The sequence below is a fragment of the Poecilia formosa genome, unplaced genomic scaffold, assembly GCF_000485575.1.
Source record: "Poecilia formosa unplaced genomic scaffold, Poecilia_formosa-5.1.2 Scaffold193, whole genome shotgun sequence".
In the NCBI taxonomy this organism is placed as follows: Eukaryota; Metazoa; Chordata; class Actinopteri; order Cyprinodontiformes; family Poeciliidae; genus Poecilia; species Poecilia formosa.
In genome coordinates, this window is record NW_006800132.1 from 356,539 (window position 1) to 371,676 (window position 15,138).

General features: G+C 38.4%; 1 protein-coding gene across 2 annotated transcripts; it reads right to left on the minus strand.

Moving 5' to 3' along the window:
• Window positions 1-54: 54 nt before the first annotated feature.
• Window positions 55-14,453, minus strand: nsmaf (neutral sphingomyelinase (N-SMase) activation associated factor). Of its 2 annotated transcripts, none has more exons than XM_007566578.1 (31): window positions 14,327-14,453; window positions 12,449-12,535; window positions 11,479-11,557; window positions 11,080-11,141; window positions 10,887-10,923; window positions 10,744-10,794; window positions 10,425-10,496; window positions 8,919-8,966; window positions 8,741-8,793; window positions 8,530-8,659; window positions 8,374-8,442; window positions 8,162-8,270; window positions 7,035-7,211; window positions 6,842-6,921; window positions 6,650-6,740; window positions 5,957-6,020; window positions 5,675-5,726; window positions 5,128-5,248; window positions 4,550-4,681; window positions 4,424-4,466; window positions 4,169-4,335; window positions 3,550-3,661; window positions 3,249-3,307; window positions 3,043-3,110; window positions 2,891-2,958; window positions 2,680-2,803; window positions 2,420-2,503; window positions 2,111-2,261; window positions 1,829-1,931; window positions 846-955; window positions 55-651 (listed from the first exon to the last, which is right to left on the minus strand). In XM_007566578.1, the coding sequence occupies exons 1-31, from the start codon at window positions 14,362-14,364 to the stop codon at window positions 557-559; spliced, it is 2,736 nt and encodes a 911-aa protein (XP_007566640.1). In that variant the 5' UTR covers window positions 14,365-14,453; the 3' UTR covers window positions 55-556. The 2 variants fall into 2 exon arrangements, with proteins under 2 accessions (XP_007566640.1, XP_007566639.1); XM_007566577.1 differs by having other exon boundaries at window positions 8,374-8,445.
• Window positions 14,454-15,138: the final 685 nt, after the last annotated feature.

The window sequence follows — 15,138 nt, forward strand, 5'->3', positions numbered from 1 at the left end:
GGTTTTCCGTGTATTGTCTTTCAGTTGAGCTAAAAACAAAAACTGGACGACCACTTTCGAGGTAATTTTGTGTTTCTGTAGCAACACCTGAGCAGCATAAAGCACTGGATCCACATTAAACAATAAAATTCACATAAAGCAAAGGAATTAGAAACATCATTGATGATTAAAAAAAATATTAACATCCATCCTATGAGTTATACAAGCTTCTTGGGTTTACAGCTGTTCCTCAGAATAAACTAAAAAAAATAAAAAATAAAGTCCACACAACTATCCATAAATGACAGGATTAAAAACAATAGAAAATAAGGCAATTAAATTGTTTTAGCTTCCTGCTCTCAAGCAAACACTGCATTTAGACACGTTTGTATTTCGATATAACTGACAACGATTAACATTATGGTAACATTACGTCCTCCACCCAACTTTCTGGCATACTTTAAGGGTAAAATCTCAGATCAGTCTGTTCCTTGTACTTGGGTCACATGATCAGAGGGAAACATGTCCTGTGCATTTAACTAGGAGATTTGGTCTCCGTCGCTGCAGAGAGAGACCTTTAACTCTGCAGCCTCCAGAACATGATCTGCTTGTCCTCTCCACCTGTGATCACCTTGTTGCACAGTTCATTCATCCACATGGCGGTGACAGCACCTGGAAAAACAAGCGCTTATATTTATTAATCAGCTCACTGTTTGGCGTAAAATAACACAAAATCTGCCTTCTTGACCCGAATCTTTAATAAGTCTCTCTGCCTTTATTGTGTATGATGACAGTCAATCAGGGTGGATTGTTTTATTACTATCCTTCATGTAAAGTTGTGGTTAACTCGGAAAGATGAGTTGTACCAGAGTGAGCGGGGATTCTGCTGATGACCGTGTTGCTGAGCAGATCCCATAGAAGGAGGTTACCAGAGCGTCCTCCACACAGCACCGAGCTCCCGTCCCAGCAGAAACATCTGCAAAACACAGAGACGCTGATAAGTCCCACAGATAAGGGCCTTCATAGATAAGGCAGCTACTCAAAACAGCAAGAAAAAAACCCAAAAAAAACGTCAACACACCATAAACTTCTCCACATTTTGTCACCTTACAAAATGTGGATTGTTGAGTCCAAACTCAAAGTAGGACAGAACTGTGATGTAAAGATAAATACAGTGTCATCATATTTCCTGTGAGAATCTGAAAAGTGTGACATTGTTTAGTACTTGGCTCCTTCGATGCAAAATAGCTCAAGCTCAGTCAGACTGAACTTTCATTTTTCAAGTCTTATCTAAGATACTCAATTATATTTGGCTCTGGATGGACTTTGACTGGGCCATGAATGTGATTTAACCTAGAAAGCTCTAGTTCTGATCCTTTGTACCAATCAGATCTTTTGCAGTCCAGCAGCTTTTCTTCCAGGATCGCCCTGAATCTCCCAACAAATGCAAAACAAATGTGAGGTACAGACAAGATTTCTTACAGTTTTCTTTTTTCACTGTGGATTTCTGAAGCTACTCCAGAGTCATCATTGGCTTATTATTTTAAAACCCAACCCTGAACTCTAGAAACTAATCAGATGACTTCTCAGGTTGACTGGTTGAACTCAGTTTTATTTATGGGCGTTTTAGTAAAGATCAATACGAATGCATGCCACAGCTTTTGGTTTTTATTTACAAACCATGTGTGCTTCCCCTCCACTTCGTAATGTGTTGGTCTGTCACATAAAATACATTATAGATTTTGGTTCACGGGTATGAAAACTTTTCCAAGGCACGTTTATGTTAGCAGCACCCAGCCACTTAAAAACGGTTAAAAAGCTTCAGGTTTAGCGACGTCACGTTTCCTACCTTTGCTCCTCCTCAGCTTTAACTGAAGAGATCATCATTCCAGTCTGAACGTCCATCACCTTCATATAGCAGTCATCACCAACGCTGAGAACATGTCTGCTGTCTGAGGAAAGTAACAACCAGAGACTAGCTTTGAGTTACCCAGACCTTTCAAACATGCTTCTAAACATATATATTCAAGGAGAAACTTGAATATTCCCTAAATAAGAGAAAGTACTTCATAAAACCAAGAGGTTTGTGTGCAGATTTGGCTTAATCGTATTGCTGCATTTTGTGACACACCAGGACTGAAGGCGGAGTGGTGGATGGTTCCAGCATGGCAGTGAACCTGCTGCAGAGTCTGGTAGCTGCTGGTGTCCCAGATGGTGACCGTCCCGTCTTTACAGCCGGACGCCAGCAGAGTTCCGGCAGGATTCAGAGCGACTGTGTTTACCTGAACGTAAGACAGCAAGGAAGAAAGATTTAGCTGACAATCCTGCAATGAAAAGCATAAAACATGTTCTAGTACAAATAATGTTGGATTTTTTTTTCCAACAATAAAATATAGAGGCCATAAAATATAGTAAACTGATGCAGAGATATGCGACTCACCCCAGCATCATGTTCCAACTCAGCCAGCAGCTCAAATGTATTTTTTTTGTTGCTGGGTTGGTTTTTAGAGGAACACTGCCATACCTGCAAATTAACACCAGAACAAAGAAATAATAAATCAAAATAGTCAAGTGAGGCTTTTAAAGTCAGCCAGAAAATTGCAGTCGGTGCGTCTTTAATTTGTGGAATGCTCATCAGAATGTAAAGCGTTTGTGGTGTTTAAAAGACCTTTTTGGAGGTGAAACAAAAAAAAAAGGTACCTTAACAGTGGAATCCCAGGACGCTGTATAGAGCCTATCATCAAACCAGCACATCTCACTGACGGCGTCATCATGACCCATCAGTGTGTCCTGCCGCCGGCCATAAGGGATGGAGTAGAAGTATCTGCCAGGGAAGACAGAGGAGGCCAGGAAAGAGTCATCAAGTAAAATTCATCAAGCGTTCACTCACTCACTCAGTCACTGCACTTACACGTTGTTGTCCCATGAAGAACACAACACAGTTTTCCCGTCGGCCAGCATCAAACATGAAGATAACGCCTGGAAAACAGCGGAGAGGTTAACTGTTCACAGAGCTGGACTGTTTGATGCGACGGAAAACGGACAGAAAATCCAGCTGGGTACCATGTTGGAGAAGGAGACGCTCCTCTGGAATTCCTTCAGCTCTTTGGAAAACATTTTAAGTGTTGAGTCTGGAATAAAGGCATCAAGTTGACAGAAAAGTGAGACATGTTAAGTTCAACTTAAATTTGATGGAGGAGAAAACTTTCCGGTTGCTTAGCTACCAAACAACACGCTGCACCAAGCAGGTTTTTTGTTTTTCTCCAAACCTTGAGATGTAGAGAAGATCGAAGCTCCGTCTCGAGTCACAGCGATGCCCGTCACGGCTCTGGACGTTTAAAAGGCAGAATTAGTTACATGTTTAGAGTGAAAAGTGTATATATTTAGGAGATTTATTTCTAATATTTCATGAAAACAAATCTGTCGTCACAAAACTATTGAAATATTCCAAAGCAGACGATGCTGCCTGCAGTCCAAACGTCTGAAACTAAACTTTCAGTTCTGTGCTCCACCGCGTTACGTTTATGACTCTTTTATTACAGTTGCCGAGAAGAAAGCAAGCAGACTTACTCCTTATGGATTTTGTGGCTGGAGATCCTCTTCAGAGTTGCCATGTTGGCCCAGGCCATCCTCCTGCTTTCCTCAGTCAGGTCTTCAAACGACGAGTCCTCACACAGAGAGACTGACACAGCACATGGAAGAAAATGTTTCACACCTTTCTACATTTTATCGTGTTACAATAATACATTTCAATGCATTAACAGGATTTTGTATGATAGAGGAACACAAAGCAGCAAATAGTTGTGAAATTTCCATAAAAGTGGTGATACTAGAAGCAGTACGAAGTTTGGTTTGCCACAAGCCATATTGATGTCAAATACGACGAAACATTTAAGGGTGTAACACCGCTGCAGATTCTTTTCTTTTTCCTTTTGTGAACATTTTTCATAAATTAAACGTTTTCCTTCACTCTACAATCCTGGACTACGCCGTTTGATATTCAAGTTTGTGATTGCAACATGGCCTTAACTTCACATCCACTTTGTGGGTTTGCCACCGTGTGTGAACGTCGACATTTACTTTGAAATCAGAATGCTTTACTGGAGCAGATTTACTGGAAAACGGCAGACGTGTATTAATAATACACAGTTGAAGCTGAGGAATCTGAATGCGTGAGCAGCAGCATTACCAGGGGACAGCTCGCCGACAGCAGAGTTGACACTGGAGCTCCGCGTGAGGTTCTGGAACCGGGGTGTGATCCTCTGGGGGTGAGGGCTCGTGAAGAGCTGCTTGGGCGTCTGGCCGAACTCCAGGATCTGCGTCAGCATGGCTATTCTCTGGTCCGTGTCCTCGATGCTTCCCGGGGAGAAGGGGAGAGTGGTTAGTGATGAACCTCGTAGAAAAATAACAACAACAATCGTTTTCAGCCGATTTTCTTTGACACCTGTCACAGTCCATCCCGCCTTCGTAGGTCAACGGGTGAAAAACTAGAAAGAAAGTAAAAATAGACATGTAATTTTCTGAATAGTTTGGGTTTAAAGTTACTTCTTTTTTAAAAAGTGAGTGTTACCATTATGAGCTTCGACAGCTTCACTGCCCCTCTGCTTGAATCCAAACACCAAGTCGATCCATTCATGAAGGTGCTCTGATACATACTGACTCTCCAAGGCAAGCCGGTGCTTTTTAAGAAAATCACTGGCATCTGGAGAGAAGATAAAATACACTTTGACTTCATCGACTTGACACGAGGTGTCCTATGCATTTTAAAGTTCCATATTTTCCCCCACGTTTAAGGCTCAGCGTTAGAAAATCTCTTTAAGCCAGTTTTCCAGGAGCAATATCATAAAACTGCAACATGTGTATGTCAGATATTTCTGCATTTGTCAGGATGTAAGCATTGAACTTGTACAAAACAGACTGTAAACGAGATTGATCAATGTTTTACACAAATACGACTAGAAATAAAGTCAGAAAAATAAAAACTTATTTTTTTATTTACAGTGTAAATGAGAAATAGTTCTTCATTGTCACCTGGTTAATAAGTTCAAATATTTCCCCTTATTTAAGTAAACATTGAAAATCCTTAAATCGAATTCCAGGTTTTTCCAGGTCACTCTGCCTGGGATACGCAGACAAAAGTTAACTTACCCGAGGCCCATGGAGGGAGAAGAACGTCACCGACTAGCGTTCCATTCTGCTTTCGGCCCAAATCAAGACTCAGTCTGTTTTCCAGGAAGCTGGAGTCATTTCCATAAAACTCTGGGATCAGCTGCAATAGTAAGGACACATAAAGATATAACACACTCCTCCAGAGACGCTGCATTTGCAAACTATAACCTCTTTTACCCCTAAAGTGTCAAAATCAATGGAGCAAATCTTTTGTAAAACTGTTCTCTAAAGTCCTCTTCGATGGCAAAAAAACCCCCAAAAAAACGCCAAGACAAAGCAATATTCTCAGTAACATTCTGCTGGTTGCAGCTTAGATTGGATGAAAAACATGCAAAGAAATATTTAATAATGAACGAATGAAAAATTATTTAGCTGCTTTGATCTCATGTTTCCTTGCCTCCGATGTTCCACCAGGGGCGCTGTTTTAACACAAACTGCTGAGGAAACCCAGAAAGGAGTAGGAGAACTAGTCCTGCCAGTACTCTATGTAAAATAAATGTTGCCTTTTGACACGTCCAGTTTTTACCTCTTTAAAGTCTGTTGCTCCCTCTAAGCAGTTTTTCCATGTTTCACTGATGCTGCAGGAAATAAAAGCACCAAAGTAAATATTCTATCAGAAAAATGAAAACACTTGATTTTTCTTATTTTATACACAAACGGCTGATGATCATCAAAAGTAAACAGAATAAAAAAATGTGCAATTTTTGTGGAAAGTTTCATGAATGGAGAATTTTAGTTGAGGTTAATATAAGAAAACAACCATACAGATGTGTGCTTTCTGCATGTTGATAAGTTGGAGTAATGCTACCTGTTGAACATGCGGTCTGCGTGGTCAAAGCGGCCGTTCTGCAGACACAGCATGTGCTCTGGAGCTGATGAGAGAGGACGGCTTCTGTTACACTTCAGAAAAATCTTTAAATCTGACTTTATTTGTATCTAAAGCTGAAACGATTCTTTGGATTAATCGATTACTGAAATAATCTTCAGGTAATTTTGTAATCGCTTAATCTTTAACTAGAATATAAAGACTCAAAAAACGTATTTAATCCAAAATTGTACAAAATATGAGTTTATTTTGCATCAACAATAAATAACCCCTTTGTCTATAAATCTGTTCTACCCAGAATTCATCAGGTTGTATACCGTTAGCTTTACCCGGTTCAGATTTACTAAAAGAATGTTATAGTATTGCATTTTAGGCAATAAAAAGTTTCTTTTCTTATTTAAAAAAGGAACTGAATCATTTGTTCAATTGCGTTTTTAATATATTTCTAATATTGCATTAAAAAGTCCTAAGTGGTTAAATGAAACATCTTTAGAACGTGCTGTTCTTTTCAATTAATCGACAGAACAATCGATTAATCGATTACTAAAATAATCATTAATTGCAGCGCTATATTTTATCAAATATTTACAATTAAAGGAGCTGCAATTGTATCATTCATTTTATCGTGAATTGGTATAAATGCTGATTAGTTTTGAGCTTAGAGCTTCAACGTACCGACTCTGACGAGGTAAAACAGGACGTATCCTGGAGAGGAGTAATGGCTCCCGTAGATGAAGCGCGGTTCGGGCATGCCTCCGTACCGAGCCTGTGAGAGCAGAACCACTCAGAGGTTACCGAGGGATGGGTGGGGGTCTCCTTCCACACAGTAAGAGCTTAAAACTCAGAAAACAACTTTAAACCTCTCACCAGCAGTCTGTCGAGTCGCTCCTGATTCAGGGCCCCGATGGGTTTACTCAGGTCTCTGAATGTGTCTGAATTTGCCAAATCTTATAAAAATAAAAAGAAGAAAGCCTTGAATAAATAAAAACCTCTGTTACAGCTTTGGTTTTTCCACACATTTCCTGCTTGTTTTCCACCTGCAACAGGAACACCGACCCACCAAACTGCGTGCTGGTGTAGTCGGCTATGACCCAGGGGAAGACGGGGTACTGGGACAGGTCGTTGCAGCTGCGGTCGGCCAGGTTGTTCAAATGGAGGAGATACTCATAGTTGCTGAGATGGCCGCGCTGCCACTGCAGCATGTAGCTCTCTGCCGTGTGCTCCTTGATGTGATTCTCTGAGCCAAACAGAGGAAACCTCAATGACATCGGATTCATTTGAACATTTCAACACCAGCAATAAGGGATCTTTTCTCCTGTATTTTTTACAGTACATTTTAAACTCTACTGCTTTCACATAAATAAATAGAACTTCAATCATGCATATAAAAAAAAAAAAAGTCTAAATGTCTGATGGCATTAGGAACATTCTCCACTTTTTAAAGTTTTACGCTTCTTAATGGCTTATTGTCCACGTAAACATTACAACTAACACGTCAAAATGCAAGATATAGAATCTGTATATGCATTAATAAACACATATAATGATTGTCAGGTGTGATTGAGAACAAGATCATTTATTCAATGTTTTTTAGGTGCAGATAAAAAAAAAGTAATGTTCTCCTATTATATAAAGATGAAATACCTAAGTTCAACTTTGTTGTATTTTTTTTCTTCTCAAATTTGTGTTTCAGGTGGATTTTGCCAGTAATCTTTAAAATGATTTCTCATGCTCTCGTTTTTTAGTCATAAACATCAGAATCAAAATATACTTTATTGATCCCCCAAGAAAAATTGCTTATTTGTTGACAAGCTGCTCCCATCCAAAGAGTAACATATTAGCAAATATAAAAACATCTATTAAGGATTAAAAAAATTGACATAAATGTGAAATTACAAGAAATTTAGACATGACCGAAATACAAAATATAAATAAAATGAAAAAAAAAAAGCAAATATGGAAATATGTGAATCTATAAATGAGTTCAGAATAAATTTCACAACATTCAGAGTTGGGTGTTGTATAATCTGATGCCTACAGGGAAAAATTATTTCCTGGGATTTTGTTATCCATTATTAAATCATCTTTGAGGTGCGGACTAATGTCACCCACAGTTGTTTCCATTTCTGCTTACTGATGACGAACGCTTGGCTCTTCTATAGTAAAAGCTTTCCTGCGTTTTCTTACCCAGAAACGTAGCAATGTAATAGTAGATTTCATCTCGGTCGGCTGGGTAGTAAAACTTCAAGTAGATGTCAGAACACAAGTTATTCTCAGTACAGAACACCTCCAGCCCCTGAATAAATACAAACACACACACGTTTTACAATCTTTCTGTAGTTATGGACGCGACGGCGAGTGATGTTTTATTTTTGAAGAAGCTGTCCAGCGCTGCTCACCAGAGGCCTGAGCCCGTGCCGCCGTTTGTAGATCCTCCTGACTTCGTTCAGTTTGATTTGAATCACGTGCTGCTGAAATGACACGCGAGGTTAACCGGCGTTTCTGTCAGGCGGCATCGTTTCGCGAGCAGCCGGCCGCTGCAACTGTGGACTCACCGGATGTCCGTTAAGGGGCTGGAAGTAAAGGTTTTCGTTTGTGACACAGACGTGGCCCGGGTTGGACACCAGAGGCATCACCATCTCTACAGGACACTCCATGTGTGGCTTCTCTGCAACACTCTGAAAACTTCACAGCAGAGCATTGTTACGTTTACCCCAAAACTAAGCTATGTTTTTGCTAGTGTATAAATTTCGGATATCTACTTACCAATTCTTATCGAACGACGACCTTGCCAGTCGGGACTGCAGATTAGCCGCAATCTAAGAAGTTACAGATATTCAAGTGTAAAAATATGTTGATGCCACGGGATGAGTCACTCAGGATCTTTTTTTTTATGTTTTTTTATTGTCTGAAATGAGGTGAGGTGAGGTAATGATCAACCTACCATAGCCGTCTGGTCTCCTAGTTTGTCCAGACAGGAAGCCCTGTGGAGCTACCAGATTTAGGAAGATAAAAACAGAAAAATAACAATGAGATAAAGGGCTAAGAGAGGATTAAACACATTTCATCAATTTTTTTTTTTTTTGCAATAATACTACAGAAACTGGCTGATCTCCAGGTCCCAAATTTTACATAATAAATGCATCCCTGCTAATAGGGAACATCCTTTCCTCGGTAGATGAATGTGCAGGGTGGCCGTGGGTTTTGTTTTGCTAGCAGTTCTCCATGTTTTCGGTACTTTTACTGTGACATCATCAGTAGAGAAGCAGAGGGTAGCAGTGTGCTCACCAAACTACCTAGTAATGCCACAAATTTGTACAACAACAGTACGAAACATTCATGACACAAGAACATGTCTGAGACCAAAATCACACAAGTTGTCTGATATTTCCCCATTTAATATTTCTGGTGATGTTTTGGGAAGGAGTGATGCCTCCTGTGTGGTGAAAATGGAGAAGGTGGTAAAGACCGGGGCTCTTATTTCACAATCCCCTGAAGATCCATTGGTTTTACTACCCTGTGTATGAGTTTGACCGCTTGGAGCCAGTCTGCCTGTCATCCATCTGGTTTCCAGTATGAACCCATCAGGCTCCCACTCTGGCAGTTCTCTTTAGTCAGACTTGGGGTGTTATTTTGTGTTGTTGTTGTTTTCTTATGTAAAGTTCTGAAAAAGTGGAAAACCGAGTTCTTTCCTTGGCTAAAATGAAATCGGGGTGGGGAGTACCACAGGGCACTAATCTCAGACCTCCACTTTTTCTATTGTCTGTGCTGCGACTCTGTGCTCTTTTTTCAGCATCTTTGCATTTTTAACCTTTATTTTCTGCTCAACACCATCAGTGTGCGCTCAGTTCGGCTTTATTTTGACGTTAGGATGTTGCTCAATCTTTGAAACTTAAATGACGAGGTGAAAGTGATGTTGCTCAAAGCTGAAGACACCAGGAGGACACCTTGTATTTATCTTTCTTCCTATAAAACAAACCTTTATAAAAACTAGAAGTGAGTATTGATTCTATTCTGACACTTCATTGTCAAGTAAAATTAGCAGAAGACATAAACTTTTCTCTAATTGCGACTGGAGCAGAAGCCTTTTTGAAGTTGTTCCAAAGACTCAATGTAAACTGATTTCTTCCTCAATTAGCTCCAAACAAATGTGAGATATGGATTATAATTATCATTCCTTTGTTATATTTGTTTTAACTTGTTTGACTCAGTATTTGAAATAACTTTTATACAATTTCTGAGTGTGTTTGTGCTGTTCTTTTACTCTGTCCTTTACACTGTACACGGTGTGACTGTACAATACTTTGTTGAGCCTTGCTAATATTGTTAAAGTACTTTGTAAAGGATGTTATGTGTTGTGCACATCTTAAAGCAATGAAAACAATTGAAATGTCCTTAAAATAACACAATCAGCTTGAATAATCTGATTTTCTATTTTAAAATCACATACCTGCAATAATGTCTGCACCACATCTTCTGTTTTACTCCAACCTTCCAGTTCAAAGGTCAGTTTCTTTGATCCCTGCCAAAATAAGAGAAATTAAGTTAAGCAGCCAGAAAGGCTGGTAGAACTCTCTACTTTACCAATTTAAAAAAAATAGTTCTTATGCAATACTGTCATATATTGAGTTTTACTTTGAAATTCTTCTGTTTTCTTTAGTTGGAATTAAATGTGAGTAAAAGTTAAGTTATAATCAGTTGAGATAATGACAATCAGAAGGCTGCTACAGTGAAGCACATGAGGTAAACAGCAGCTCCAGCTGACTCACCCTTTCATTCCTATACGGCGCAATGACGTTGCTTTCCTTGATGAAGATAACCTGAAAGAAAAAGTGAAAATGAATCAGGCGCATTCACTCAGACTAAAAAGAAAAGTGCAACCCTGAGTTGGAGGCTTTGTGGAATATCTCACCTGCTCACAGGAAACTGTGATGGCCGGTGGCCGCGGCCTGAGAGAGGAACACAAATCCAATGAGGTTGAAAGACTTTTAGCAGACGGGTTTGTTTTTTCCAAAACAAAGCATGCAGCAGAGCTGCAAAACATTTTCAAGTAAGCAAACCAGTTTGACAAAATGACAAATACTCAGAAATGAAGGGAAACTCACTCGTTAAAAGGATTGTTCTCTTTCTCCACAAACTCAATTCTCTGACAGTCTCGCAGAGGAATCTGCAAACATCGAGGATCGATTAGGATAAGCCATAAAGACGGGCACAGCTACTCAAAACCTGCTAGCACATGTAAATTTCCTGATTGTGGGATCAATAAACTCTCTTATCTCACCTTAATCATAGCATCACATAAACAGTCCATCATGAGAAAAGTTATCGAGTCAGTCTTTATTGCACTTGCACTACTTGATGTTTTAGCTTTCAACAATCCTACACTGGATGGTTTTTATGATTTCTACAAAGAAGATTTAAGAAACTGTAAAAGTGTGAAACGTATCTCCATAAACTGCAGGATTAAAGAGACAGAAAAATGCATTTGCAGTATCATCACAAACCTTTATAATTGGCTCTGCAAGGCCATCTGGATCAAATATGATGGATCTGGAGCAAACTTTGAAGGAACCTCTGATCTTACTGGAAGAAAAAAATAAAAATGTGGTTTTATTTAAACTACATTTACAGTTTTTTTTTTTAAAGAACCAAAACCAAACAGGTTACATATTTCAGAAAAGTCAAAATGAACTATCAATATTTATTATAAGGTTTTTCTTCGTTTTATTTCTATAAAATTAAACATTTCGTACATGAAAACAAAAAGATTTAATTCTAAGAAAATAAATGTAATGGTTTTTTTTGACTAAAGATTTGGTTATTGTTTCAACTATTTGAGTGGTCACAGTCCAATGATATAATATGCACATATAGAAATGACAACCTCATATAGAACATTTACATGCAAAACTAATCTTTAACATAAATGCACTTTATTCTCAAGGAGACACTGCCATGAAAAAAATCCTTAAAATAATCTAATATATAATATTTCTAACTTAAATATTCTTAATGGTGCAGAAAGATTATAATACAGACAGAACATTATGATCATGTACACATCACAACTGGAACATTTTCTAATTCAGAATAAGGTCAACAGATTGTGTTGTTGTGCTGTTAGCATTAGCTCCTAAAACAAACCTAAATCATCTAAAACACAAAAGGGAGAAGTACAGTTACGCTTAGCCGGCATATAGTCATTGTGTTTATATTTTGCTTGGTAACATCTGATCTTAATCTTTTAGCTTGTTCACTCATGTATTACAGAATGAAACAATGTTTGATTCTTCAATAGACTTCGACTTTAAGCAAACAGAAGCCTCCATAGGCAAGAAGCGAACATTACAGAAGTGACAGATTTGAATCAGTCTTTTATATTTCAGGAAAAAAAACAGTCTGAGAAAGTCATTTCCTGAAGCAAAGCAGATGATGAGATTAAGTTTCAGAATTTCCACTAATGCTCTCACTTACTTCTCCTTTATTGAAGGGCTTGTCACGTGGTAAGCAGTGTACTGCTCAAAGTAATATTCCTCCAAGTCCAACAACAAGAGAGAAAACCTGTGGAAGAAAAATCAGCAAAACTGAACATTAGGCAACTGAAAACTAGCATATTAAAAAAAAGACTAGAATATTACTAAAATAATAAAATTAGTACATAATATACAGAGTATGACTATTTAGTTTCAATGTAGTTGAACCAACCAAGTGATAGAAAAAAACAAACAAACAAAAAAAACAAAACTCAGTTGGTTATTGGAGGACTCTTTGGCTAATTATTGGACATTTTCACACAAACATAAACCAACTTTACTCAAGTAATTCCTATAGATGTCAAACTACAATGGTCTGATCCCTTCTCAGTGGTGATGACATTATTTCAATTTTTTATTTTGGACTTTAACTAGGCCATGCTAACATCTAAACTAGGGCTCAAGTCCTTAAAGGTTGGAGTGACGCAAACTTTACATACATCCCTGCTCCAACAAACCAAAGTCAAATGGCTGAAGTGCCTCTGCAGCACTTTGCAGCTTGATGACCTTATTGTTTGATCCAGGCGTGGTAAAGAAGAATCGCATCTAAAAGTTGCAGAACTGGAGATTAACTAGATGTTTATTGTAATAGTTCTGCTGGAAGGTGAACTACTATTCACTCAACCTCTAACGGGTCATCTTTCAGGACTGTCCTGTATTTTAGCTTCATCTACCTTCCAATCAACTCTGACCAGCTTCTCCACCATTACTAGAAAAAAAAAAAAAAAAAAAAACAAAGCAAAGCAAAACAAAACAAAAAGAAAAACCACGTTACCTCAAAATTGCTACTGTTATGTTTCATCATGGGGATTAGGGCTGCACATTATGAGAAAACTGGAAAATCCAAGTCCAGAAGACTTGAAATATATTAGCCCTTTTATCACATTGTTCATTGTGAAAAATTTATTATCATAATAAGAATAGTTAATTATGTCTTGCTAAATCCCATTTAATAATCTTTAAAAAAAATAAAATAAAACTAAACTGATAAGAGCCATGCATTCACTGCCATACAACTACCTAAAAAATTTATTTTAATCGTAATTTTTGTCATTATCACTGCACCGCAAAATATCGTGATGAAATTAAAATTCCATATCGCTCACCTATGGAATCCAAACAGTCATTTGAAATAATAATAGTAGCAATGCGCGATCTGACACTACTTTAATCATATATTTACGATATATCGAGGATGGTAGCCTATAGCCACACGAAACAAATGGAGGTTTTGCTATCTCTTGAACAAACAAGAACAGATTTACAATCTGTTGTCTTGTTGCTGACGGAATTCTGCTTGCTTAAAGGTATTTTACCTGCATCAAAAAATTTATTTTACACCTTTTAGAATTCTAACATTAAAACCCGTGAGCTCAGCTTAGAGCACCTACTGTCAACAAACACTGTTCCCAGAGTCAAACCACCATCGATGACCTCAACTCAGAGAGGTGAGGTCAAGCAGAGCTTGTATGATATGATGGCTGGAGATAAATATAGATTACAGTGCAAGTCACTTAGCACTTATTATTTTCAGGCATGAGATGAAGCAGCCGTCATGTGTCGTTTCGCCCTGGCTCAGGCTCAAACCGGGCAGCAGCATCATGACTTCAATAATGAGAAGCACCCCACAGCTGTCAGAGAAGCTCTCATTAGCTGAGTGGCCCAGACGGTAAATTAATGACATTCAGCCGCAGTGAAAGCAAATACCACCCCGCTGTATAAAATATACAGCTGCGACAAAAAAAAATAAAATAAAGGCTACTACTGACCTCCCAGGCAGAAACAATAAGATGCTAACAAGCGGTAGAGCGGCACTAACCTTTCCTTGGTTCGCTCTTGCGTCTTAAAAAAGGCCATGACCGCGCCGCATCCTCCTCAGAAACTCAACACCGACTGCTCTGCAACAAAGCTCTGTGTCAACACGGAAACTTGCTTGAAACCACGTGACCAACTGTCAGCTAAATTAGATGTGTGAAATCGATAGTGAAGAGTCCTCACTCTGACTTTTTTTGTTTTACTTTGTTTTTGAGTTGACAGCAAGAAATATTACTGTGCTGCGGTATCTCTGTCAAAAAGGAAGTCTAGAACCAAATCACTTTCACCGTTTGTGGAAGAAACATTTTATCTGGTTGTTGTTGTTGTGTGTTTTTTTTTATCAAATTGTTTCAGTTATATATTTTTTCATGGTCATTCTTATGCTTTGCTGTTAACCATTCACTACTGGAAGAGTTAAACAAAGAAAAAAAAAAACAGATGAACTCAAGGTTTTAAGTTAAAACAAAACACTCCATTGCACTAGTGTTTTCCAACCATAGCCCTCAAGGCATGCTGCCCAGCATGTCTTACATTTTCCCCGGCTTTAACAATCTTAAAATCAGTTGACGGTTGGCTAACAGGCTTTTGCTGCAGTAATCTGAATCAGTTGGATTAAAGCAGAGAAACATCTAAAACATGCAGGGTAGTGTACCCTGAGGACAGCAATGGGAAACACTGCAGTACAACATAGTGATACAAATAAAAAGGCTTTAGTGGGTTGAGTATTCTGTGAACAGACATAGTAAGTAAATAAATAAAATAAATAAATACACACACGATAATAATTAAACATGTCAAATCTCATATGCAGACTGG

Coding starts and splice junctions, on each gene's coding strand:
- nsmaf (XM_007566577.1), bottom strand. CDS start 14,364: ATGGCCTTTTTTAAGACGCAAGAGCGAACCAAGGAAAG. Junction 7,212..8,161: donor TTACATTGCTACGTTTCTGG/GTAAGAAAACGC, acceptor TGTTTGGCTCAG/AGAATCACATCAAGGAGCAC. Junction 2,504..2,679: donor CCTGGGATTCCACTGTTAAG/GTACCTTTTTTT, acceptor GTTAATTTGCAG/GTATGGCAGTGTTCCTCTAA.